This window comes from Loxodonta africana, chromosome 3, assembly GCF_030014295.1.
Source record: "Loxodonta africana isolate mLoxAfr1 chromosome 3, mLoxAfr1.hap2, whole genome shotgun sequence".
NCBI classification, from domain to species: domain Eukaryota; kingdom Metazoa; phylum Chordata; class Mammalia; order Proboscidea; family Elephantidae; genus Loxodonta; species Loxodonta africana.
In genome coordinates this window covers 116927851-116955604 of record NC_087344.1, presented here as the reverse complement: position 1 = coordinate 116955604, position 27754 = coordinate 116927851, and the positions used below count along the sequence as shown (strand labels likewise).

The 27754-nt window shown below is 39.5% G+C and overlaps 2 protein-coding genes across 3 annotated transcripts in view; one reads left to right on the top strand and one right to left on the bottom strand.

Annotated features, from left to right (window-relative positions):
* Nucleotides 1-41: 41 nt before the first annotated feature.
* On the bottom strand, nt 42-27277 carry TYW3 (tRNA-yW synthesizing protein 3 homolog). Of its 2 annotated transcripts, XM_003411229.4 has the most exons (6): nt 26911-27274; nt 22987-23067; nt 21388-21486; nt 15786-15857; nt 13413-13546; nt 42-3979 (listed from the first exon to the last, which is right to left on the bottom strand). In XM_003411229.4, the coding sequence occupies exons 1-6, from the start codon at nt 27082-27084 to the stop codon at nt 3763-3765; spliced, it is 777 nt and encodes a 258-aa protein (XP_003411277.2). In that variant the 5' UTR covers nt 27085-27274; the 3' UTR covers nt 42-3762. The 2 variants fall into 2 exon arrangements, with proteins under 2 accessions (XP_003411277.2, XP_064138205.1); XM_064282135.1 differs by lacking the exon at nt 15786-15857 and having other exon boundaries at nt 26911-27277.
* Nucleotides 27207-27754, top strand: part of CRYZ (crystallin zeta) — a 32787-nt gene continuing 32239 nt past the window's right edge. Inside the window, exon 1 of the mRNA XM_003411231.4 lies at nt 27207-27325. The gene's annotated coding sequence lies outside the window, so the exon portion shown is untranslated. The remainder of the gene's footprint in view (nt 27326-27754) is intronic.

The window sequence follows — 27754 nt, the reverse complement described above, 5'->3', positions numbered from 1 at the left end:
GGACTCGGACCAAAAAAAAAAAAAAAAAAGAAAGCCCCCACAAAAGCTCTGTAGTCAAATGACCAGGAAAGGAGCGGTCTAACAAGAGAGAAAACTTAGAATACAACAGCCTATGGGGTGGTCCAGCAGGTGCCTGGAACTTGGAAGCCAGGTCAGGACAGGAGAGTTGGGAGTCATTGTCTTCTAGATTAAGGGTATTGGAATGGGTGAGGTTGCTTTTGTGAAGAGAGGAATGAAAGATGAGGGCTGTATTAGTTTCCTAGGGCTACTGTCACAAAGTACCACAAACTGGACAGTTTCTAAGAACAGAAAAAAAATTTTTTTTTTTTTCTCACAGTTCTGGAGGCTAGGAGTCTGAAGTCAGTGTTGGCTGTGCTGATTCATTCTGAGGGCTCTCAGGGAGAATCTGTTTCACGCTTCTTTCCCAGTTTCTAGTGGCTCCTGGCAATCCTTGGTTTATAGCTCTGCCTCCATCTTCACAAGACCACCTTCCCTGTGTGTCTCCTCCTCTTTTATAAGGACACCAGTCATATTGGATTAGGACCCACCCTATGCCAGTATGACCTCATGTTAACTGATAACATCTTAAAAGATTCTATTTCCAAACAAGTTCACATTCACAGGTACCAGGGGTTAGAACTACAACATACCTTATTGGGGTACACAATTCAATCCATACCGACAGCCAAAGACAGAAACTTGGGAATGCCTGCAGTGGTTATTACCACAATCAGAATGACTTGGAAGCTTTAAAAATGTACACATACCTAGTAGTCCTCCCTGGATATTCTTGGTAGTTTCTGTATTTTTTTTTTTTTAAAGTTCTAAGGTAAATACTGAAAACTGATAAGGCTTGGAGAGAAAAAGAACCAAAAAGGATTTGCCATAAATGGTGAAACTATTCAGAATTCAAGAAGCTTACGAAAGGGCAGACTCATGGATGCAAGACTGGATAATTGGGCCAAAAGTCACAGGATGGCAAGGACTTTGAGAACTCAAGGGAGGTTCTTTTCAAACAATGAAATGGAGGACTATTAGCTTTCTAAATGTTGTGGGAACACTAAAGAAATTAGGTCTGTAAGTATTAGCCTCTTATTTTATAGGCCAAAAGAATAGAGCAGTTCAGGGCTATGATAGAAGTGAAGAAAACCCTTTTAAATAATGTTAGCTTTGCTTGCACACCATCTCTGATGATTTTAGGAGAAAACAGATGTCTGTGATGTCAATGTATTTTAAAAACAAGAGTATAAAATTACATCTATTAGAAGGCAAGCCTCTGGGACGTAAATCTAAATATGTAATTTACATAAAAGTTAAAATTTAGACAAATCAAAAAATTAGGAAATAATAAAATTGGAACTCAATATTTACTATCAGATATGATTTTTCATATTTGATGTTCTGGCATTTTTCTTAGTTTTATGCCTACTTAGTAATCTCCCTTTAAATATGTACTGTTTATGATTGGGTACATTCTGAAAATACAATATGGAAGTATTTTCATTTTATGATGAAAATGAATGGAAAATAAATAGTAACATATATGCATAATATAGTTTAAGAAATGCCTTCACAATTTTATTTAACTTGATCCTGTCAACACTCCTATGGTATATTTAGGCCAGGCACTAGAATTATAATTATGCAGATGAGGAAATGGAAACAATTAGAAATTAAGTGATTTGCTCAAGGACCTCCAACTTCTGTGCAGCAGTTACAACTCAAACCCATGTCTTCTGATCCCTTGCAATTTTCCACAGCACATTTTCTCCATTAAGATTCCTGTGTCTTAGTTACCATTTCTGACCAGGCTTAATGAAAATCTATGCCCATCTGTTTTACTCAGACTGTGTCAATTGCAAGCCCTGGTTTGTAGAGAAACGCAGGAAAAGGGTTGAGGTATTTCAGCCCAGACAAAAATGGTTCAGTTGCTTTGTCCACAAAATCAACCAAAAACACCAAACCCATTGCCGTCAATTCCAACTCATGGTAGTCTCATGTGTTACAGAATAGAATTGCTCCATGGGGTTTTCTTGGATATAATCTTTACAGAAGCAGATTGCCTGGGCTTTCTTCTATGGTGCTGCTGGGTAGGTTCTAACTGACAACATTTAGGTTAACAGTCGTGCACAAACCATTTGCACCACCTAGGGATCCATAGGGGCAAAAGGGAGGAAAAAACTTGGCATGGGATTCCACAGCAATAAGAAGCAAACTCTGACCCTCCTTTAAAGGCTAGAGGTTTCAAAGTTAAAAATAAGTAAAATACTACTATGACAGTTTTACTGTTAAGGTTCTTTTTAAAGGATATTACACACATAGTTCTACTATTTGGCAGAAATAGAAATTTACTTAAAAAAAGAGAAAGGCATTAAAAAATCATAATTTTATTTTTGCAATGAATCTCTATGTGACTAAAAAAGGTATTACAAAAAGCAAACATTATATAGAGCTATTTTTAAAAACTTTAATGTTTAAAAGAGGTTTAAAATCAGGTGTGTGGCTTAAGATGAGCATCAGGGTAGTATCCTTTCACCATATTTATTCAATCTGTATGCTGAACAAATAATCTGAGAAGCTAGACTATATGAAGAATGCGACATCAGGATTGGAGGAAGACTCATTAACAACCTGCATTATGCAGATGATACAACCTTGCTTGCTGAAAGTGAAGAGGACTTGAAGCAATCACTGATAAAGATCAAAGACCACAGTCTTCAGTATGGATTACACCTCAGTGTAAAGAAAACAAAAATCCTCACAACTGACCAATAAGCAGCATCATGATAAACGGAGAAAAGACTGAAGTTGTCAAGGACTTCATTTTACCTGGATTCACCATCAATGCCCAAGGAACCAGCAGTCAAGAAATCAAATAATGTATTGTGTTCGGCAAATCTACTGCAAAAGGCCTCTTTAAAGTGTTAAAAAAGCAAAGATGTCACTTCAAGGACTAAGGTATGGCTGACTCAAACCATGGTGTTTTCACTTGCCTCATATGCATGCGAAAGCTGGACAACGAATAAGGAAGATGAGAAAGAACTGATGCCTTTGAATTACAGGTACTGGCAAAGAATATTGAATATACCATGAACTGCCAGAAGAATGAACAAATCTGTCTTGGAAGAAGTAAGCGAGGATGGCAAGACTTTGTCTCATGTACTTTGGGCATGTTATCGGGAGGGACTAGTTCCTGGAGAAGAATACCACGCTTGGTAGAGGGTCAGCAAAAAAAGAGGAAGACCCTGGAAGAGATGGAGTGACACTGGCTGCAACAATGGGCTCAAACATAGCATCGATTGTGAGGATGGTGCTGGACTGGGCACTGTTTTGTTCTGTTGTACATAGGGTTAATATGAGTTGGAACCAACTTGACGCACCTAACAACTTTTAAAAGATGATTTCTCTACACATATACAGAAATCAAAGCTTGCCTTTATGAATGGCTGATGTGTTGTTAGTTGTCTTTGAGTTGATTCCGACTTATGGTGACCTCATGTGTGCAGAACAGAACTGTACTTCACAGGGTTTTCAACGCTGTGACCCTTCAGCAGCAGATCACCAGGCCTGTCTTCCAAGGTGCCTCTGGGTGGGTTGGAACCGCCAACCTTTTGGCTAGTAGTCAAGGGCTTAAGTGTTTGCACCATCCAGGGATTCCAATGAATGGCTGTTAAACTCAGTAAACTACAATACTCTTATAAAGAGCAGCTTTATAATATCTATTAGAAACATTTTTCCAGCAAGATGCTTCAGAAGCAAATCTCAGTATTCTTCAGGGAAGATATTAATACTGATTCCTGGATCATCATCATCATGTTCAGGCTCTTCATTGTTTTCTTCAGTCATACATTTGCCACATGCTTTCTCTGGGTTTCCTTTTTTCTTACGAGTATATGATGAATTATTTTTCTCTTTGATCTTGGGATGTGAGTGAGTAACAGTTTCTCTTTCCAAAGCATGTTGTAGGCAGTTGTAAAACCTGTAAAGAAATAAGTACTGTTGTTATATCTGTGTGTTTTAAAACTGAATAGCTGAAATACACCTAAAAAAAAAAAAAAAAAAAAACCCGTTGCCATCTAGTTGATTCTGACTCATAGCAGCCCTATAGGACAGAGTAGAACTGCCCCACAGGGTTTCTGAGGAGCGCCTGGTGGATTCGAAGTGCTGACCTTTTTGGTTAGCAGCCATAGCTCTTAATCACTATGCCACCAGGGTTTCCAAAATACACTCAGCACTTATAAATTATAAACTTAACATTTTCCACGCTAGCCTTACAAAGACATAGTAAATCAAAGATAGACGTTTCTTGCTTTTATGATATTTTAATCAAGAAAAAAAAAAAAAAAACTTGTTCCCAGTTCTTTAAAAAAATAGTTTGGAATCACCTGTTGACAACCTCTGTTCTCAATTTCCACCCCAGATATAGGAGCCAAACAAGGAAGATTCTTAATTAAAAAATCATAAATGTAACTAGACTCATTTTAGAGAATTTGGAAAATATATTTAGTTACAAATACAAATCACCTATACATAACTACCCAGAAATAACCACTCCTGATATTTTTCTTTCTAACCTTTTTAATACATTCTGAATTGATGTATATATGCACATATACATACCTACTATTTTTATATAATTGGTATATCACATTCAGAATTCTTACATTCTTTTTTTTTTTCAAATATTTACTGAGAACATGTTCAATTATCATCAAATGAACTACAACGTAACATTTTTAATGGCTGTGTTTCATACAAATCAGTCTTAATTTATTCAATTGTGTAGTAAATGTTTAAAGCGATAGACTACTAACCAAAAGGTTGGCGGTCTGAAACCACCAGCCACCCTACTGGAGAACGATGTGGCAGTCTGCTGCCACAGGGATTTACAACCTTGAAAATCCTATGGGGTTGCTATGAGTCGGAACAGACTTAATGGCAGTGGGCTTGGTTTTTGGTTTGGTAGTACATGTGGATTATTTTCAAATTTTCCCTAATAAACAAACAACGATGAAATAAACAGTTTTGAAAATAATGTGCTCTGAGTTTCTTTTTTTTTAGGCTAAGTGATTAGAAATATAGTTACAAGGTTAAAGGATATAAACATTTAAAGTTTCTGATAAAGACTGCCTGTCTTCCAGAAAGGATGTTCAGTAAAATAAGCTTCTAACAGCAGTATCTGAGAGAGCCTACTTCACTCTATATTGAATACTATTATCAAAAAATACACTTTAATAGGTAAAAATCATATCTCATTTTAATTTTCATTTCTTAATTTGCAAGGGAAATGGAATGTTTTTCGTGTTCATTAGCTACGTGAATTTTTAAAAATATAAATTGTTCTTTTCCTTTACCCATTTTTCTATTGGAGTTTTTTAGTGTTAAAGTAGTAAAATTATAAGCTCCCTGAAAATTTGGCTTCATTTCTTTTCTTCTCCTATGTTAACACCTAACATAAGACTCTGCTTGACACAGTAGCCTTCACTATATGTTGGGAGGCAGTAAGTTAGCAGTTGAATGCGCTTGGTACCAGAGTCTATTGGAAAAGCTGAGGTCAATTAATTGCAGTTAACCTCACTGATTCTTGATTTCCTCATTTATAAAACTAGGTATTATCCTGTACCTAGCGGGAATGTCAGAGGTTTATGTAAAATAGTTAATATGGTACCAGGCACAGAGTAAATTGTCAATAATGACTTTTTATAGAATATAAATTCCATAGGACCAAAGACCCTGTCTTGTGTTGAGTTAAACCCCTAGCATGTTGAACAGTGTTGGTACATCATAGGCACTTGGTAAGAATATACTCAAGAAATGTATCACCCTAGGCCTAACCGATTAGAAGGAGCTGGAAGTTGAGCTCTCTTGCCATTGTAGGGATCTTATCTTGCTTTTATATTCTACTATAATAGAAGACTATGACAGGAAATTTTTGACATTTACAGAACAGATTGCTATTCTTGACCAATTTTCTTTCTTTAATTCCATGAATAGGCAAAGTTCTAAGCAAAGGCTCTAAAACCACCTTAAAAAAAAAACAAAATATCCAACTATTCACAGATCCTCTATTTAACTCTAATATGATTACTACATATCCTGTCCATCCACATTTCAGGAACTTCTGTACTCACCACTGTATACCCTGATATCTAGCACCATGCCTGGTGCGTAACAGGTGCTCAATACATTTTCTTCAATGCATAAATCAATCTCAAAGAGAGTGATGATAGAGTAAAAGGAAAAAGGCTTTGAGAAACATTGACAGACTTTTGTATGGTAAATTCCTGTGTAGTGATCTTTTCACTGAATGTACCTTTCATATCTTTACATAACTAAAACTTGGTTCCCACAAAGACGCTGTTTCCCTGCATTTTTCTCAAGTGGAGATGGCTTTTTCTTTCCATATCTCACCTATCACCGAGTTCAGACAAAGGGTCAGAATTCAATTGGCTTGCAATGCTTTGCCAGACTAAGCTTTCATCTACCTCTTGTGTCATCTACCATGTCCTCTGTTCACTCCTTTACATTCATAAAAACGTCTCTACACTTAGGTCTTTCTCTCCAGGTCCTGCCATCAGCCAAGGTGACTTCAATGACTAGCTTGCTTCTCATTTTCCACACTGCCTCCAGAATGACCCATTTTATCTAAAACATAAATTCAAGCATGCCCCAAGATAGTGTGACTCTTCCTTATTTGATCAGAAGGGTTATCCTGTGCAACCTCATCTACCATTTTCTTCCCTGCAGTTTAGGCTCAGGGAAGCGGGTCTTTTTTGCTGATTGTACTTTATTCCCAGAAAATGAACGATAAGATTGAGTTGCTCTTTTATGACCATGGAGAATTAACATCTTGTATAAAAATGTTTTATCACATATAAAAGGGTAATGAGAGAGGAACAGGTGTCTTAATCTTCCACTGAAGAATTTAAGACTTCAAAGCTACACCACTGGAGTACCAAAAAGCAACTGGGAGAATGGAATAAAGATCTTTTCTTGCTGAAAGAATAAAAACTTCGAATACTAGTTTTTCTTTCTCCTTTTTTAGGGAACTTGAAGCAAGTCCTTTGAGAAACTGTCTAACTCAACGTCAGAAATGTATTTGGCAATAGTATGTTATCCCTTCATACTATGACCCTTTACCCAGAGTCCTAAAGCCCAGTTCTCAGAGTGGCCTCTTCTCGGCTCTCACAAGCAACAAAAACAACTCTGACTTTGAAAAGAAATGTATGCTCAGGCAACTGGTTTTTTCTTCACCCCCCCCCGCCCCGCCCCTTGAAAGAAAACCAAATTCTCTTAGGTTTTTCTACTGTTGCAGTCAAGATTACCACGCCACAGGGCAACTTGTACCTAAGTTTTTTCATGAGAGAACTTTTCAGGCCAGCCCTGAAAAAACGAATTCTTGTTTTTAGGGTCAGTTAGAGGACCACTTGCAATAAAGTTAATATTTCTTTGATTTTTTGAAGAAAGAACATAAAATTGAGGAAATCTAGGCTCAACTTCTTACCTTTTTTAGGCTTCCAACATTCACAAATATCATAGGTTATTCTCATATACATTTGGATTTTAATTGCTTAAGCTCTAGCACTTTTACTAACAAAACAAGGATATGACCGGGCCTGCACCAGGTGCTGGAAATAGAGGTAAGAGATGTTGTCCATGTGCTCAAAGAGCGCATGGTTTTATGGGTGATGAGAGCTGTAACGCCACATTCAGCGTGCTGTGAAAAAGAGAAAGCGGGAGCATACTCAGGGGCACCTGGCTGCAGCTGAGATCATGAAATGCTTCTTGGGAAAGAAAAGTGAGACCTGGGCTAAATCTCAAGGATGAATGGAAGGTGGCTAGGTGACGTGAGAAATCAGAGGAGAAAAAAAAGACAGTGGTATCCAAGAAGCCACTATCAGAAAATAAGGTATAAATGTTTTCACTTTATATTATTTACTTCTTTGATCTTAAGGATATATGGACATGTGTAAAGCATTTGTTTAGCTGCCTTGGCTCCATTTTAAAAAATAATAAGACTAACAACTACAAGGATTCTGTTATCCTTGACTCTTCCTTCTCTGTGTTACCCCTTTTCCAATCTGTTGCCATGCCTGGTTGCTACTCTGCAGTATCACTCCCATTCATCTTGTTACTCAGGGTCTTGTTACGTCTTACCTGGACTATGTAGTGAGAGCCTACTCCTGCTCTTTCCATTTCTAAGCTATGCTTTATGTGTTCCAGAATAATCACCCTAAGGCTTTGAAGCCTTAAAAGTAGCACTATTTATTAAAAAAGTCAGTCAACTAATTTTAGCAAATATTTATTAATCATTCCTATGCCAGACACAGTGAGAATACAATGATGAATAGGAAAATGTCTTTGCCATTGTGGAACTCAATATAATGGTCTAACTTTCAAATTCCTTTATTAAGTTCCTGATTAATTCAGTAAACATTTATTGGGGTTCTACTATAAGCCAGACAGCCAGATACTAAGTTATTTTAGGATGAGATGCTTAAAGTGTATATATAGGGGATGGTGGTGGGGTGGTGGTAAGGGAGATGCTGTCTTCAGTGTGACCATACTGCAGTGAGAAAAAAGGGAAACATGAAATTAAGTAATTGTAATTCAGCATGGCACACATCTCTGTCTTGCACGGAGGTATACACTGAAATATCGGCAAATGATGATAAGAATTTGAACCAGGGAAATTGAGACTAGAATAAAAAACATATTAAGGACCGGCTAGTGGGATATTTTAGGTGGTTATAATCGAATGGCTGTTGGACATATGGGCTCAAGACTCAGGAAAGGTTCATAAGACTTGACAGTGTATGGGGAAGTAGCTGAAGCCATGGGACAAGGACAGAATCCTGGAGAACAATATTTAAGGAACAGGTGGAAAAATAAGAGAACTGCACAAGAAAGTTAAGAAGGTGAACCATAGGCAGGAGAAGGCAGCAGTGATATAACCAAATTCTGACTCTTCATGTGTCTTATCTTCCAGGCAAATTGAACCATTTGCTGACCCCTATTTATGGCATGGAAACCCTGGTGGTTAGGGGTTAAGTGCTACGGCTGCAAACCAAAGGGTCGGCAGTTCGAATCCTCCAGACGCTCCTTGGAAACTGTATGGGGCAGTTCTACTCTGTCCTATAGGGTTGCTATGAGTTGGAATCGACTCGGCGGCACTGGGTTTGGTTTTTTGGTTTATTTATGGTGTTAAGTATTGCCACCTCTTTTTCTTTGCTCTTGTTGTCCTTTCTACCTATTGCGCAATTCTTTTTTTCCCCAGGGCTCCTCATATAAAATTCCTGCCTGCCTTTAAGGCCCAGCTCACTGAACTCTTCTACAAAGCCCTCCTTGATTACATTCTTCTTCTGCACAAATGAATTTAACTGCTTCTTCTTTTGAACTCTTAAACGTTCTGTACCTTTCTTAGGGCCCTTACCACTTTCCATGTTGCATTATAGTTATTCATGTGTCTATCTGAACTCCCTATTAAGCTACTCTAAGAGCTGTCCCAGTAGGATCCATGTCTGATTCATCCCTGAACTTTAGCGCCTACATGATGGTTAAGCGGTTGGCTGCTAACTATAAGGTTGGTGGTTTGAACCTACCAGAGGCTCTGTGGGAGAAAGATATGGTAATCTATTTCTATAAAAATTATAGCCTTGGAAACCCTACGGGCAATTCTACTCTGTCCTATAGGGTTGCTATCAGTTGGAATTGACTCAACGGCAATGGATTGGGGTTTTTTTTTGGCTTGGTTAACAGTCCTTCAAGTTTTGCAGGTCCGTGTGTATATATTTGTTGAAAGAATAAGTACTTATTCATCCTCACCTAATCTGTTACCTTTATGATGAATTGAAGGCTACTCTAGAAATGCCTAGTGCCCTTGCTGACAAGAACCAGGGACTGTATCACCTGGGAGAGACTGGAAACAACTGGGCCGGGTTACATGGAGTAGGTATATAACATGGACAGCAGTTGTGGCAGAGCAAAGGGAAACAAGAGGTATCATTAGCCTTTAACTCATTTACTTACCAATATTAAAAATCAAACACTGGAAATAGACTCCAATTACTTGTTCTTTCAGATTTCCTTTATTCTTACCAGCAATATTGTATGCTAACATAGTCAGCCCTTTACTTCTATATTGCATTTAACATTTTTCTTATTTTACAGCTGGTGAAAAGAATATAGGTAATTTCATTCTACTCATAGTCAAATGGTCATAGTCATCTGACCCAAGTCCTAACCTTTTATTAATAGATACAAAAATAGCCTTCTTCTTTTAATTGATAAATAGACCTCCAAACTCAAGTTTTCACTTGGAAATCATTATGTATGAAATTATCTTACTATGTGTGGTGTCAGTGCCTGTCTCCAAAATCAATCTCCAGATCAGCTATTTGTAAAGAAGGCTGCTACTTGCAGGTCTTGTCCTACCCAGCTCCAGAAAACAACAGGATCCCAACCTGAAGTGATACTGAGAAGTATCTTCTCACAAGACATGGGCTTTAGGATTGTTTTTCACAGATGATACTGTTATGGATTGAATTATTTGCCCCAAAATATGTATTGAAGTCCTAACCCTTGTACCTGTAAATATGACTGTTTGGAAATAGGGATTTTCTTTTGCTATGTTAATGAGACCATATCACACTAGGGTGGGCCCTAAACCTAAACACTTCTAAGTGATGTCTCATAAGAAGAGTAGAATAGACACAGAGACACACATACAGGGGAAAGACAGACGCCACGTGAGGATCGTTGACAAGAAAAGGAACACAAGAGTTGCTGCGGTCACTAGAAACTATGAGGAAGGCCCTGGAAGGAACTGACAAGGTCAAGACCTTGATTTGGACTTTTAGCCTCCAGAATTGTGAGACAATAAATTTTTGTTCTCTAAAGCCACCCGCTTGTGGTATTTCTGTATGACAGCACTAGTAAACCAAGACAAAGACTTTTCTTCTATTAAAAATAGCTTCTCTTAACTTTAGTTTTTGCATTCCCGGTTAACATAATTGTTGTTGAAATGTTATTTTACTCATTAGGATTTTGACTTTTTAAGATTCTCTTTTTATAGATACTCAAATTGTGAAACTTTGGTCCTACAACAAACCAATTTTAGTACTAAATGTCTGATTGCAGAACCCATCACCTCCAGTGTTTTATTACTTTTTTTCAAAACAGAAGAGCAGTTCTTTCTCTGCATTTGGCTGAATGTGCAGCTGTTCTGAAAGGAGCTCTCTAACTGGCCCACACTTCCTGAATTCACATGCAATCTTCTCATCAGCATCTTAAGACACTTCTTACTCTTCTTTAATTTTTCCCTGATTTTATATGATGAGCATGGATCTCTTGATAGCAGCATGCAGGCTATAATCTCAAAGCATATTTTTGAGTCAATGGAGTTAAAGCATAATTTGATTTTATAGTTGGTAAATGTGGCTCAATTAACTTCAGCAGGTGTACAGTGGATCTTGGGCTGTATTTATAATCTTGTTGAAATTCAAATAAGGAAACAGAGAAAACTGATTTGATACCTCCTATATTTAAAAAAAAATTTTTTTTCTTTTTATATTTTAGCAGTCTCACTGGATCGGTATCTAACAAACGAAGTAAACATTTGGAATGGTACCAGTAAGTACCCAAGTGTAGTTCAAACTCTGCAATGTGGCAGGGTGGCTGGGTGCTCTTCAGTTGTGTACTTGAAATTATAACTTTAGTTAGAATGTTTGCCCTGCAGCCAGGTAACCTCTCAGCTTTTTTCACCTTCTCTGTTAGAGAATTAAGCCTTAATGCCCACTGTATATAATGAATTAATTTCTCTCCAGTATATCTAGAATAGTATAAGTTTCACATCACCCTTGAAAGAATTGAGAAAATAGTCACTTGAATAATTTTTAGGATTCTGTGGTTCAAATGAGGAACCCTAGCTGTGAAAGGCTGAATGGTCGTACTGGTGTAGTTGCAGGTTTATTTCCCATGTGAGTCAATGAAGAGGGAAAGGGCTATTCTAACCCAAGTCTGTGACATGGCAGGGCCAGGGCCAGCCCTGATCTGATACATATGCTAAAAATGTACACTAATAATTATTTCCCCAAGTTAGAAATGAGAAAAATGAAGCCAAGAAAGTTGAGTAATTTGTGATGGAATCGAGATTTGAAGCCAGTTCTTCCTCTGGAGCCCAAGTCCTACCTCTTACTACCATGCTACACTGCTACTAGTTGCATTGTTGGCCCACTGCTTCAACAAATGTTCTATGTATTAATGAAATTCAAGCAGGAGAATTAAGCAATAGGATTTCTTTGCATTTTACAAACATCATTCTGAGGTGATATGGAGAATGGCTTAGCAGTGAGACATAGAAACAGCTTTCTACCATGAGACCAGCTAATGAAGCTATTGCAATGGTCCTGGATGAAGGAAGACCAGTCAGGATGGAGAGAAAAGAATGACACAAGGAGTGTTTAGGCAGTGACTGCCTGGTGATATGGCCAAGGGGGTGGGGAGAAGGGAAAAAGAAAATTATAAATGACATCAAACTGGTGGTCACTTTTTGAATAACTGAGAAATGTACATCCTGCTGATGGTAGTTCACTGGTATTATCTTCATATATGAAAAAAAAAGGCAGCACAGTATTCATTTTTGTAAATCAAAAGCTCTACTTTTAGGAAAAAGGTGGAGAAGAAAGTAATATAAGAGTTTTATCTACCAGGTTAAATTTAAGAACTAGAGAAATTCACAAAAATGTGAGTTGATAGCCACAATCTTCCCTACTGAACAACTATAGCAATTCTAGATCTAATCCATGACAAGTTGTGGGTATTGAACTAGCCAGCCATGTAAAACACTTGTCAGATTAAATTTAATCAGGCTGTTCCCCTGAAAAGGGACCTGGCTCTCTTACAGATTCTAGGTAACCTCTGATGGATCACACCCAGGATCGTGTGCAGCTGTCCTGGATGCCTTCAAGTTGACTCTCCTACCTGAATGATTACAATTCTCTCCTTGATGCCTCCTGCCAATAGTCATGTGTCCCACTACCCTCCATGGAGCTCTGCATTACGCTCCACTTAGTGCCTGTTACACCTGGCCTACTCTCACCTATTACTTTGATCATCTTCTGATAGTTCATAAGGCTAGACATAGATAAGCAGTAGGAAACATAAACTGAAGATGGTGTGTATTAATATTTCCAAGGATGACCTAGGAATATAAGGATACCCACTGCTATTGAGTCAGTTCCAACTCATAGTGACCTTATAAGACAGAGTAGAACTGCCCTATAAGGTTTCCAAGGAAAAGCTGGTGGATTTGAACTGCTGACCTTTTGGTTAGCAGCCAAGCTCTTAATCACTGCACAACTAGGACTCCAAGAAGAATGTAAGAATAACATGGAAATATCCAATCAATATACCTTTCAATTCTCTTCTTGTTTTCCTCCATTTTTTGATTTGCTATATTTAAGAGGAAGTCGATATATTCCTCTGTCACCATCAGTTTTCCCTTGTGGCTTAACGGAACTTCTAAGCTATGTGTACTCCGCACAGCCTGCAAAGGAAAAACCATTTAGATACGAATACTTATGTACTAGAGACACCAAAAATAATTAGCGAAAAGTCCCAGTCAGGGCTGTGCTTGAACATAGTTTAGCTCCATTACAGCATTTAAGTTTGTGCTTTGATATAATTCAGCTGAACACAGTTAAATCAAAGGAGATTAAATAGATTTTTCCATTATATAAAGTCATTTCTAAAGAAAGGCACTCTACACATTGCCTATCAGAGAAGCAGATAAAATCAAAGAACCCAATAACTTTAACAGTTTCAATCTTAGTGTAGCTTAGAAAGCTTTAACACCCAATTTAAAGAAAAGAAATAAATGAAACCTTAACAGAAGCCTCAATGGAAAATTTAAATGCACTGATGCCAAAGAGTCTCTCAGTGCTACAAATAGGTGTTACAAGCGTTACAACAATAAACCATGCCTCCTCTATCACACAAAGTGGCCTCTTACTTGATGCTTTAGGGTTGTCAGACTTTGCAACCCTGTTGATCTAACAGCGAATATGTTCCAAGTAGATCCAAATACTGGATAAAGGTTAAGAACAACTACAAAAACTATTACAAGGGATAAAATGCATTCAGCAAAGTTTCCTGAGCATCTTCAATGTTCTAGGCCCCACATAAGGTGAAAGGGTATTGAATGAAGATAGCATGTTCCCTGCACTTAAGAGCTCTACATTTTAGAACAGAAAATAAACAAGTGAATAAAGAATTACAATACAAGATAGGTGCTATGACAGAAGAAAGGCACGCACGTGCACATGCGCACACAATGCTAAGGAAGCAAGGAGAGGAGCAACTGAGTCTGAGGGCTTGGCTTTATGGGAAAGGTAGCATTTGACTTGGGATTTTAAAGGGTAAGTGTTAATTTCACCAGATGTAAATGAGGGAGAGGGAGAGAAAAACATTCCACTCAGAGGAGTGACAGATCTGTAGGTATGCAGGCATGAAACGGCATGACTACTAGCAGTTCTGTATGACGGCTAATGGGAGATGACCATAAATAGGTAAGGCCTTGAATATCAGAGAAAATATCTGGAAACCCTGAATTTTTAAAAAAGTGGAATTCTAAGAGTAGGGGTAGGAGGGAAGACTAAGAGCAGGAAGACTAGTCAGGAGGCAATTATAAAGATTCAGGTGAGGGACGATGAGGGCTGAATAGGGGCAGTGACAGCATGGAGAGGTGTGGTCAGGTGTGGGACTTGAAAGGCTGGAATGACAGGACCTGTAAATGAACATGGAATATAGAAAAGAAGATGGTGAAAGAATGGCTCTGTTCTTGCCTGGGCCACCAAATATAACGGTGGTGCTACTGAGTGAGGTGGGGACACAATTCATTACCATGGGCACAGGTGTCTTCTTGTGTAAGCCACCTATTTGGAAACATTTCATTTGTTAAAAATAGATAGAAAATAGGAGAATCCAGGGACCCAGAGTACAGGGCAACCTGAAGTAGTTAAAAATCAAGCAATACAGGTCATGCCAAACAGCCAAATAGTGAATACCACAAGTGATCTGAATAGGGTAAAATCACTACAGGTAGCCTGTCCAGGAAAGGACTCAGAGAAGATGTCAGACTCAAAAGGGATCTCAAGATCATCTAGTGTAGATGTTGGCAAACTTTTTCTTAAAGGGACAGACAGGAAATATCTTTGATACATTGTATCTGTTACAACTACTTAACTCTGCCAATGTAACACAAAGGCAACTTCAGACAATCCTTAAACAAGTTAAGTCAACTGAATTTGGTCCTAGGGGAAATGGTTTGCTGATATCACCTAGGAAATTCAGACACTGAGGGATTAAGGAACTAACCCAAGTTCACACCGCCCAGCTGTGATCCATCCAGTATCACAGCAGAGGTCTTTTGGCTCTGTCTTTCCACTACATCATGGTGCTTAGATTGGGTTATGACTACTCAAGAGGTGGACGATATGGTAGAGAATGAGGGAGATGTACTTGAGAGCTAGCATTTAGGACCTACCAGGTTAAAAGTACAGGGGAGTACTATAAAATGAGACCTCAAATGTAAATCTAACAACTCTGGACCCTGCCCATAGGAAAGAGTAAGCCACGGAAGGTTCTGAACGAGAGAACGGCAAGATCTGAGTGCGGAGTCAGAAGGGACTAACAGCAGGGGTCTGATCAGAAGTCTAATTAGAAGCTTATTCTAATCTGGATGACTTCACACTCCAAGGATGTTTTTTTGCCAAAAGGTCCCTTACCATCATAGTCTTTCCTTTCTTTCCCACTGTTATGCCAGAGTTCCTGAAACCAGAATCTACTGCTGCTGAATGCTGTAAGAAAAGAAAACTTGTTAAATTCTGTTCATCTGGCCAATTAGATAGCCTGTTTAGCTCCAAAAACTGCAGAAACTTACTGAACTCCAACTCTTATTAAGGGGGTTTTTTGCTAACCAATATGAACTGTGCTTAAAAGTGACTTTGATCTCATTTTTATTAGAAATATCGACCCTTTGAAAGTGTCACTGAGAAATAGTAAAACCAGAATTCAATAAAACAAACATCTGCCTAGCCTAATAATTACCATATAATTTCTGAAATAGTATTGTATAAAGGTAAACAATAAACACACAAAAAATTTTCCCTTAAAGTGAGTGAAATGTCATTTTTCCTCCTGTAGAAGTGAATCCTGACTCATAGTAGGCTTGAGTAATGCTAAGAGAAGGAGCCCTGGGGATGCAATGGTTAAAAGCTTGGTTGCTAACGGAAAAGTTGGCTGTTTGAACCCACCCAGTGGCTCTGCAGGAGAAAGGCCTGGTGATTACAGCCAAGAAAGCCCTATGGGGCAATTTTACCCTGTCAAATGGGGTGCTATGAGTCCAAATCAACTCAACGGCACCCAGTAACAATAATGGTTAAGAGCACATCTGTGGAGTCAGGTTGCTTTATTTGTATTCTGGCTCTGTCTCTTAGCAGCTGTGGAACTTTGGGCAAGTTATTTAACCTCTGCCTCATTTCCCCATGAGTAACAGTGGCCACTTCAAAGGGTACTGAGAGAATTAACTGGGATAATTCACATAAAGCATTTATTTTGGTGTCTAGTAAGTTTTTAGTAAGTAAATACTCCATAAATATAAGCTCTTAATATTATTATCATTATAATTGTAAGAACTGGCAGGAGAGTTATGCTACTTCATTTACTGAGGGCCCTGATGACAATTAATATATGAATAAATGAAATACAGCATGAATAGAAGAGCCACGATAAGTAAGGAGAGTGTAGTGCCTTTCTCTAAAAAATTTGTTGAAATAATGAGAAAAGTAGATAAAGAAAAAATATCTGAACTTATAGGATAGCTTTGTAAATTATTTTGCTTTGTTGTTGTTAGGTGCCATCGAGTCGGTTCCCACTCATACTGACTGTGATGGTTAAGATTGTGTGTCAACTTGGCTAGGCCATGATTTTCAGTGTTTTGGCAGTCATGTGATATTGTGGTCACTTCCCTATTGAGATTTGATATGTGATCACCCTCACGATGAGATCTGCTGTGAACAACTAACTGGTTGAAGGAGAGTTTCTTTGGGCACATAGCCAGCATCGGGTGTGAAGAAAAGTTCTGGCAGGGCTTGGGGGCTTCTGCTCGTTCTGGTTCCTGTAGCTGGCTCCTGTTCATCTGACCTCCAGTTCTTGGGACTTGAGCTAGCAGCTTACCTGCAGTCTTGCCTGCTAATCTTGAGATTCATCGATCTTCACAGCCTGTGAGCAAGAGACCTGCCGATCCTGGGTTCACCAGCCTCTGCAGCTACATGAATCAGGAGAAGCCTCTGTCCTGACCCATGGACTTGAGACATTACAGCCTCTACAACGGCGTGAGCCATTTCCTTGATATAAATCTCTCTCTCTACATATATGTATTTATATGCTTTACTGGTTTTGCTTCTCTCCAGAACTCAGTCTAAGACATCAACTCTATGTACAACCAAATGAAACACTGCCTGGTCCTACACCATCCTCACAATCTTTGCCATGTTTGAGTCCATTGTTGTAGTCACTGTGTCAATCCATCTCATTGAAGGTCTTCCTCTTTTTTTGCTGACTCTATATTTTACCAAGCATGATGTCCTTCTACAGGAACTGGTCCCTCCTAATAACATGTCCAAAAAACGTGAGATGAAGTCTCGCGTCCTTGCTTCTAATGAGCATTCTGGCTACACTTCTTCCAAGACAGATTTGTTCATTCTTCTGCCAGTCCATAATATATTCAATTTTCTTCACCAACACCATAATTCAAAGCCTTGGTCTTCCTTATTCACTGTGTAGCTTTCACATGCATATGAGGCAATTAAAAATACCATGGCTTGGGTCAGGCACACTTTAGTCACATCGTTGTTTTTTAACACTTTAAAGAACTCTTTTCTAGCAGACTTGCCCAATGCAATATATCTGATTTCTTGACTGCTGCTTCCATGGGTGCTGATTGTGGATCCAAGTAAAAGGAAATACTGGACAATTTCAATCTTTTCTCCATTTATCATGATGTTGTTTATCAGTCAAGTTGTGAGGATTTTTATTTTCATTATGTTGAGGTATAAACCATGATGAAGGCTGTACACTTTGATCCCATCAGTAAGTGCTTCAAGTCCTCTTTGCTTTCAGCAAGCAAGGTTGTTTTGTTTTACTAACCTCTAAATGCTGGAGAGACCTAGGGCTCAAATGCGAGTCCACTTCTTTTCTCTAGCTCACTGTTTCGCAACTGGGGCGATTTTGTCCTCCAGGGGACACTGGCAATGTCTGGTAAAATTTTTGGTTGCCACAAGTGTGGCAGTGGTGGGGCAGAACTACTGGCATCTAGTAGGTAAGAGCCAGGGATGCTGCTTAACATCTTACAATGCACAGGACGGCCCCTACCACAAAGAATTATTTGGCCTAAAATGTCAACAGTGCCTAAGTTGAGAAACCTTGCTCTAGCAACATGCTCTCCTTGCTCCATGTCTATCCAGTTCCCTGGTTTAATGCTGATGGCTCCCACTTCCAGTCCAGACCTCTAATCTGAAATTATCTTTGATAAACCTATTTTTCTCACCATCTTCCTATTCTCAGTAAATGGTAGCCAACTTCTCAAACTCCAAACTTAAAAGTTAGCCTTGATTCTTTCCACTCCATCTCCCACGTCTAATTCCTATAGATTCTACCTCCAAGATACATCTCAAATCTACCCACTTCTCTTCATATTCACTGCCCTCTCTCTCTCTCACTTGTATTTCTGCAAGACTATCCCAACTAGAGTCTCTGCTTTCTCTCTGGCTCTCCCCTCCAATTCGTTCTTGATAGACTAGCCAGAGACACAATTCAAACTCTAAGCCACAGCTTATAATGCTGTATTTGACCTGGCCCCTGCCTTCTTCTTCAACCTCATCTGGCTTCCTTTCTGTTTTTGATAATTCTAAACGCTTTCCTGCACCAACCTTTTTATGTTTGCAGTTCTGTCTGCCTAGACTACTCTTTCCCTGTCTGGCTTCTTGTTATTCATCTTGTTTCTGTTTAAATTCTATCTCTTCAAAGAGGCCTTCTCTAGTCGCCCCTTTAAAGTGCTCCCCTTTCCCTTACTCTCTAGAAAAGAAAGTCCTGCTTATCTCCTTCATAGCACTTATCATGTGAGAAATTTTATGTGTTTACCTACTTATTGCTGGTTTTTCTCCTGTAGAATATAAAAGCTACTTAAAGGCAGAGTCTTATCTTTTTCTACTTTTCCCTGGTACCTAGATTGTCTGGCACACTGTTAAGAAATAGCTGTGAATGGGTGAAATTTCCAGTCTCTTCAATTCCAACGTTCCAACCTGGAGCCCTGGTGGCGCACTGGTTAAGCATTTGGCTGCTAACCAAAAGATTAGCAGTTCAAATCCACCAGCCACTCCTTGGAAACCCTATGAGGTAGTTCTACTTGTCCTATAAGGTTGCTATGAGTTGGAATCAACTCACAGGAAGGGGTTTGGATTTTTTGGTTTATGGCAACAGGAGAGGTAAAGGTTTGAGCAGCAACAGTGATGTGATCTAGTGTAACAAGAGACTAAAGTTAGATCAAAGCTCAGGGGTGAAGCAGGGACTGGGGACATTAACCACAGAAAATTCTTAAACACTGTTCTGGAGCACATCTCTAAATGCTGGTGTCCCTCAGGCACACTTCTCTTCCTTTGACACTCTCTCCACAGGAGATTTTATTTACTCTCATGGCTTTAAATACGACCTATATAATGATGTCTCCCCAATCTGTACCATCAGTCCAGACTGCTTCTCTGAGTTCTAGACTTCTACCCAACTGCCGACTTGAAATTTTCACTGAGATGTCTTAGAGACATTTCCATACTTTAACATGGGACCCAAATTTTGATTTCCACCACTTCAACCTCCAGCATTTCAGTAAAGGATACCATCCTATATCCAGGTGCTCAAGCGAAAACCTAAGGAATCTTCTGTTCCTTTTTTCCCTTTTCTAAAATGTGTTTTGAATCTACCACCTTCTCACCTTCTTCACTGCTCTCAGATCAGGCTAACATCATTTCTCACTTAGATCACTGCAACTGACTCCTAATTATCTCCCTCCACTTATTCCACTCCTTTATCTATGCTGGAGCAAGGCTGAGTTTTTCAGAACACAAACCTCATCAATCCACTCCCTTGCTAAATAATTATTCCTTCAATAATTTCTCCTTGCACTCAGAAAGCAAGCCACATTCCTTTTCCTAGCCTAAAACCAGTCGTTGATCCCATGTCATGGAGACCTCATCTGTGTCAGGGTAGAACTGTGGACCTTAGGGTTTTCAATGGCTGATTTTTCAGCAGTAGATTGCCAGGCTTTGCTTCTGTGGCACCTCTGGGCAAACTTGAACCTCCCATCTTCTGGCTAGCAGCTCAGTGCATTAACTGTTTGCACCACTCGGGGACTCCCCAAATGACCTGATCCCAGCCTCTCTCTCACCTCTTTTCTGCTCTCCCCTCCAGATCCACTGTCCTTTCTATTCTGTGAACACACCAGGCTGTTTCTTGCTTCAGAAACTTTTATATTATTTTCCATTTGCCTGGAATGTTCTTTTTCCCAGTTACATGGCTACTCATTCTGTTCCTTTAAAGTCTCAGCTTAAAGATACCGCCTCAGAGGAGCCTTTCCTAAAGTGGGCCTCCCTTTATGCTATTCTCTATCAGTGGGTTTTCTTCCCCTTAGAATATTTTGTAGCTTGCAGTTATTTATGTCCTTGTTCATTTGTTTGTTTTTGTCTGACTCCCCACTTTCAGGGAGGAATCAAGAGTGTCACTATCTTGTTGATCACTGAACCCCTAGTCTCTGCCACATTATGATTCAATACATTTTTGCTGATGAATATTCATAATGCAATTTACTTTTATATATAAACATGCAGAAATTATAAAAATTAATAGGGAGAAAAAATAGAGAATTAAGACTTCACAAATTTTTATGTGACATTCATTTAAATGATGAGAAAAATGAAATAATACTTAAAACACTTAATTTTACATGTAACTCCATGGTATTTTTTTCTCAGAGCTCAGCAAGCAAAAACAAAATGTACAATGTTGAAGTAAAATTTATATACTGAAAGTTAATGAAGAAAATAAGCACCACAATTTGGATATTATGTTTTGCTAGTAATTATTAGGCACTCTCGTTTCCTAAGTCTAAAATTAGATTGATAAGAAGCTGAATAAATAAAAAATTAGTTGAATTAACTAATGTCACAGTAATTTTTTGATAGGAGATTTAAAGCTTAAAATTAAATTTACCACATTAAAAAAAAAAAAAAGGTTTTTTTTTTGGGTATATATTCAAGTATAATTACAGAATTTTACCAGAAGCTGTGCATCCTTCAATTGTCGACACTGCACATGAAGAACAAATGGTTCAAATTTCAAAATGGCATCACCATTTGCTTTCTTCAGGGCTGCGATCTGAATAAATGGAAAGTCTTAATGTCAAACAGAACTCTATGATCCTATTCTTTGGTGAACCTTTACAGCACATAACTTCAATATTTCCTAGAAACATTCAAACTCACTTAGCATAATTTTTCTGCAGTAACTTTTCACTCTGCTCTTTGTCCTCTTTCTCCAAACTTTTTAATCTGTTTTTCTTAAAAGGCCTGACTTCTATTTCTCTCATAAACCTGCTGTGTCATTCTTTTCAAATGTATCTGTACCTGGAAAAAGGAAACTGCTACTCTATTTAATTCCATAATAGATTTTTTATAAAGGGGGAAAAAAAAAAAAACCCACAACCCACTGCCGTCTAGTCAAGTATGACTCATAGCTACCCTACAGAACAGAGTAGAAGGAGCGGCTGGTGGATTCAAAGGGATAGGATATGTAAAAACCACACTAGAAGGACCGTTTGTTGATAGATTGAGGTATATACACCTGTATTATGATATCTAAGCTAGAATTTATATAAGACAGTCGTTATTTCTGTCTGTCTGGCATCTTGGAGCAGTATCCCCTGTCTTTCACATCATTTCATTCTGGCGGGACTGTCAATCCCCACCCTGCCACTCATCACTCTCCCACTGTAGTATCAGCAACGGCAAATGACCTATGTCTGATTGAGGATAGCATCCCATTCCACAGGCAAAAATAACTGATCTGAGGTACAGAAAAACCTAATCTGAACAGGCCCGATCAGATACATGGATCCTAGGGGAAACACTTTTTTTCTACTGGGATTGCTCGCAGCTATCTTTCCTGCCACAGAGATGATCTGCAACAAATAGAGTAAGGGCAAATGTGCAGAGAGAACCAGCAGCCAGAGATGAAGCTGGAGTGAGTCCTCTGAGAGAACAACCTTCCAGTACCTGACCTAGTAATGATTGACGCCAGCTCTACCCCTGTCCTTTCCAGTTAAATAAATGATCTTTTTTGCTTAACACAGTTAAAATTTGATTTCTAAATTCACTGGGAATTTAAAGTGCCTGACTAAGCAATGTAATATATACTCCTCTAACATTTTAACTTAGGAAACTAAATAACCTAGCACAGATTAGAAGGTTTTCAAGAAGTAATCCAGGTAAGTGATGTGTAATTTATTTACATCAGTGATGCTAATAATGTATAGATAATGCTAATCTCTTTCCCCTGTCCCCTAGCCTCCTTTCCTTCTATAATTTGACGGTTAGTTATCAAGTGGCAGAACTAAAATTCAAAATTAGGATCCAATAACCATGAACTTTCTGCTGTGCAGAAGAGGATGTGTTTTGCTGAGCAGCAGCAAGTAATGCTTCAATACTTATCTATACCTACCCATTTTTATCTCCTATAATCCAAATAAGCCATTTTAATGAATGTTCGCTAGGCTTTATAATCTTAAAGTTATAATTACGCACATAAATCACCCTGAATTTTCCAATTTTTCCATATGTATTTAAAAGTTTATTTCTAAACATATATATAAAAACTTACCACATCATCTTTTATACAAGGTTTGTGTGTAACCAGTAGCCAGCAACAGTTTTGTTTCTGAACTTCAAAACCATTTACACCCTAAAATAAATAAAATTTAATATGATGATATAATATTTACAAAAATAATAAGCACAATGCACAGCATAGTGTAGGCTTTCTCAAATTAACAATTCCAAGTGGTGATTAGTGAGACTAATTCAACAGCTTTTTGGGGAAAGTTAACCCAAAACAAAAATGAACTCACGTAACATGAGATACGAAGAAAATAACTTGTTTATTAAGGTAAAGGTACTTAATATCTTCTGAGATACAGTTATGACTTTGTCAGGAGAAAAGAGATTATTACAAGTGACTGTACACAAGCAGCCCCTGAGTTGTAGCTATTTTATTTGGCTAGCATAGCATTCAAAAGAAAGAAAAATTAGAATTTCTGTTGTAGGGCAGCACTGTCCCAATTCCACACCAGACTTACCACTTTTTACTGACACTTGTGCTGTTCACATCTTTATACTTTTCCTTGGTCTCACAAAGCATGAGTTTATGACTAATGGATTAGACTTTATATGTACTTTCAAAGGGCAAAGTTAGGACTGTAAAGTCAAAATTTCAAGATGGCAAATGTTTTAACATAGAATTTATCAGTTAGACAAATGTTAAATTCTATTTGGCTCTTTGGAGTGCCTGGGTGGTGCAAATGTTAACCTGCTCGCTGTGAGAGATTGGAGGTTTGACTCTACCCAGAGGCACCTTTGAAAAAAGGCCTGGCAATCTGCTTCTGAAAAATCAGCCACTGAAAACTCTTTGGAGCACAGTTCTACTCTGATACACATGAGGTCACCATGAGTTGGAATTGATTCTCTGGCAACTGGTTATTAGGTACTCTGGGTATACAGATTCTACCCTCAAGGGCAATGGAAGAACCAGGTGAATAGTTATGACTATATTTCTACAAAGTAACTATTTACACAATGGATCCATGGGGAGATGTTGCTGTCTGGCCTTGAAGCCCAGAAGAGCCATGCTAGTCCTGAATAACTGGTTTCTTTTTATTGCATGACTTCTGTTACTATATATCTGTTCTTGAGCTCACTGCTCTAAATCTCAGAGCCAAATGTGTGACCCACAACCAGCAAGTTTACAGGATCTAATGGCATGTTTTGGGAACTAATGCCATTGCTGGCTTCATTTTATCTAAATTCTCTTTATCCAGATTTCCCCACTTTTTGTTTCTTCTTGCATTGCCTTTTTGTAAACTGCTCCAAATTCTTCCTGATATAAGACAGAATAGAAAAAAGTAAATATAATACAAGGTAGAAAAGCAGCAGCTATTATTTCCAGGTGAATGAAAGGTTTCGGCATAGGGAAGTGACGTGCACAGAGTTGTGCTTTAGGAAGGTGAATCTGTTAACAGTGTGTAACACGGTTTGGAGTAGAAAGACTGGTAGTCCAGTGACTTGTTAGGAAACCAGTGTGAAAATCCCGGTAAGGTGGAAAGGACAGTGGAAATGGGAGATGAGAGAGCCAAACCTGTTGTTGTCCAGTCAATTCCGACTCATAGTGACCCTAGGGGACAGAGAACCGCCCCACAGAGTTTCCAAGGAGTGCCTGGTGGATTCGAACTGCCAACCTTTTGGTTAGGAGCTGAGCCACTGTGCCACCAGGACTCCCAGGAGACAATGGAAGCAGTATAAAAATGGACAGGCCTTGCTAACCTGGGAGACCAGGAGTCTAAATAATGAATCTATGAATGTGCTGTCTTCCATGCTCTAAATTAAAAACTAATACTAAAATTAATTCACTACCAACTTTTATAGTGCACTTAACATGGCCAGGCATGATGCTAAATGTTTCAAATGCACTGCCCTATTTCTCCATATAAAATCCCTATGAGGCAGATACTCTTTTTATCCTCAGTTTTGGCCAGTAATTCCCATAACTGGTGTGGAATCTAAGCAGTTACTTTCCAAAACTTGAAGTCTTGACCACTGTCTCTAAAAATATATACTTGCTTTATGTTTGCCTTCAAGTTCATCCAGTCATGGCGACCCCAGGTGTATGCTCCATAGGATTTTCTATGGCTGATTTTTCAGAAGTAGACGGCGTCTGTGGGTGGAGTACAATCTCCAACTTTTCGGTTAGTAGCTGAGCCTGTTAATCAGAATGTTAACCATCTGTATCACCTACGCTTCTTGTTGTTGTTGCTTTGTGTTGTTGTTGCCTTCTGATTCATGGTAACCCCATGTGTCACTGCTTACACCAAACACAAACCCCACTGTCGTCAAGTCGATTCCAGCTCATAGTGACCCTATAGGACAGAGTACAACTGCCCTATAGTGTTTCCAAGGAGTGGCTGGTGGCTTCAAACTGCTGGCCTTTTGGTTAGAAGCCCAACTCTTAACCACTGTGGTACCAGGGCCCCGTGTTGTTGCTTAGTGTAACAGAAAAACGACGAGAATTGTAATAACAGAGTAAGCCACTACGAAAAAGTGAACTCTCAACCCTGTGAGACAGGCAGCCTCAGAGCTCAGCCCTTCTAGGAGATACCTGTTCTGGCTTATCCTCCTACACCAAGCAGAATAAAAACCAAAAACAAACCCATTGCTGTTAAGTAGATTCTGACTAACAGCGACCCCGCAGGATGGAGCAGAACTGCCACATAGAGTTTCCAAGGAGCACCTGGTAGATTCGAATCGCTGACCTACTATGCCACCAGGGTTTCCCCAAGCAGAATAGGCTCCTGAAATTGTTCTTGATGAGATAACCACAGAATGGCCGTAGCTGGCCTGAACTGGTTTTAGCAGGTCTTCAATGCCATTTTGGCACTTTAAATGACCTATTAGCTTATTAAGTGTAAAATACACATAAGCATCCTGCCTCTGGGTAAAGACTTAACATGCCAGTGAAAGAAAACCTCTTCCTCCATCCTGGGAGAATCGAACCTTTGTCTAAAGAAAAGGTATAGTCACTCCTTTGCCTAAAGAAAATGCATACTCATCCCCAAGCTCTGGATGCCTGCAAGAAGATTGATCCTGAATATTCATGAAAAATTTACATTTCCTTGTCTGTTCTCTGTAACAGGCTACTTTTCCAAGCTGCTTGCAAGCAGTCTTGGAGGCAGTGGCCCCAACTATTCCCTTCCTTGTGCAATGACATAAATCCCACCTCAGCCTCTTGTTTATTGGGTGTGACAGTCTTGAGGAGTAAAACCTGGGGTTTCCACCTGGCCACATCTGGAGGTGTTCAATCAGGTAATGACAATAATTTGACAGAGCAATTGAAAAAAGGACTTCAGTATACCATTCCTCGCCAGGCTAGAAAGTCCTTAAACTCCCTTAAAAAAAAAAAAAAAAAAAACTCCCGTAGTGCTCAGAAAAGGAGTCCTTGTGGTGCAGTGGTTAAGCCCTGGGCTGTAAACCAGAAGGTCAGTGGTTTGAACCGGCACCAGCAGCTTCTCCGGAGAAAAGTGTAGCAGTCTGCTCCAAATATTAAAGCCTTGGAAACACTACGGGGCGGTTCTACTCTGTCCTGTAGTGTAACTATGAATTAGAATCGAATGGGCGACAATGGGTTTGGTATTTTTTGGGTTCAGTACTCACAATATCAAATTCTCCAACCCTTGCAACTCAAGATAGTCCTGAGGCCAGTAGTTTCACTATCACTTGGTAGTTGTTAGAAATGCAGAATCTCGGGCTCCACCCTAGACATACAGAATGAGATTTGTATTTTAAAAGATCCTAAGGGTTGTTAAAGTTTTAGAATCACTGGTCTAATTCACTGTTCACGTCTCAGAGATAAAGAAATCGAAACCACTCGCCAGAGAGATAAACACAGGCTGGGTTGGGGCGCTGCATTTGGTGGGCATCGGGCTCCTAGTGTGGCAGACTAGGGGGTAAGCATTAGAAGGGAACAAAGGGGCCTCACCCCGTCTAGGAGGAGGATGCGGCCAGAGCAGGAGCTGGTGGTGAAAAACTGATCTCGCGTGTTCAGCAGCTGCACAATATCTACCACGTCCTCATCCACACTGCCCTTCCGGCTGAGGTCCGCTTTGCCCAGAAACTGCGCCTTCGACCTCCTGAACTCTGCATTGCGATCCATGAGGTTAGGGATTTAGTCTGAACGCTCCATTCTCACGTTAGTCTCTCTCCTCCTTGGGGGCCGCCATATTGAAGCGAGCGGTGCCTGGAAGGTCCAAACTTCCCCGCCGTCGTTTTCCAGGGGTGGGGAGAGGCGGGCCGGTGGGCGGAGCTTGCGAACGTAGTCTCCAGTTGGGCTCGCACTTTCTTACTGTGGAATCCGGGGAGGCTACGAAGATTTTGATTCCTCGTTCTAGTGTCGGGTAAGTGGTCTAAAAAAGTCCCCTTAGTTGTTCAGGCAGCTGATTTCCCCGTAGCTCGTTGAAATTGAACCGAGCCATTACTGCCTTCTGCCTTCCCCGAGAACCATTAGATAAGGAACCAGTGGCCGAAGGCCTTTCGTGTGTTCTGCTCTTGCCCTCTAAGGGCTAGGAGTTCCTGACATTCGTAAATCACCTGGGGAGTTTTACCTGCTAGTTCTGGGCTTTTTCCAGTAAGATCTGCGTTTCGGCCACCACCAGGTGTCTTTTTGCACCTCCCCTCACCCAGCGACTTGATTTTCCCTGCGGCCAGTGCCCTGGGGTTAGGGATTCCTGCGTCTTCCTGAGCCCCTGCCCACAGCCCAGCTGTTGGAGAGTATTTCCCTGAGGTCCCTGCATTGCAAGTTTCCCAGAGCTGTTTCTGCCCCACCT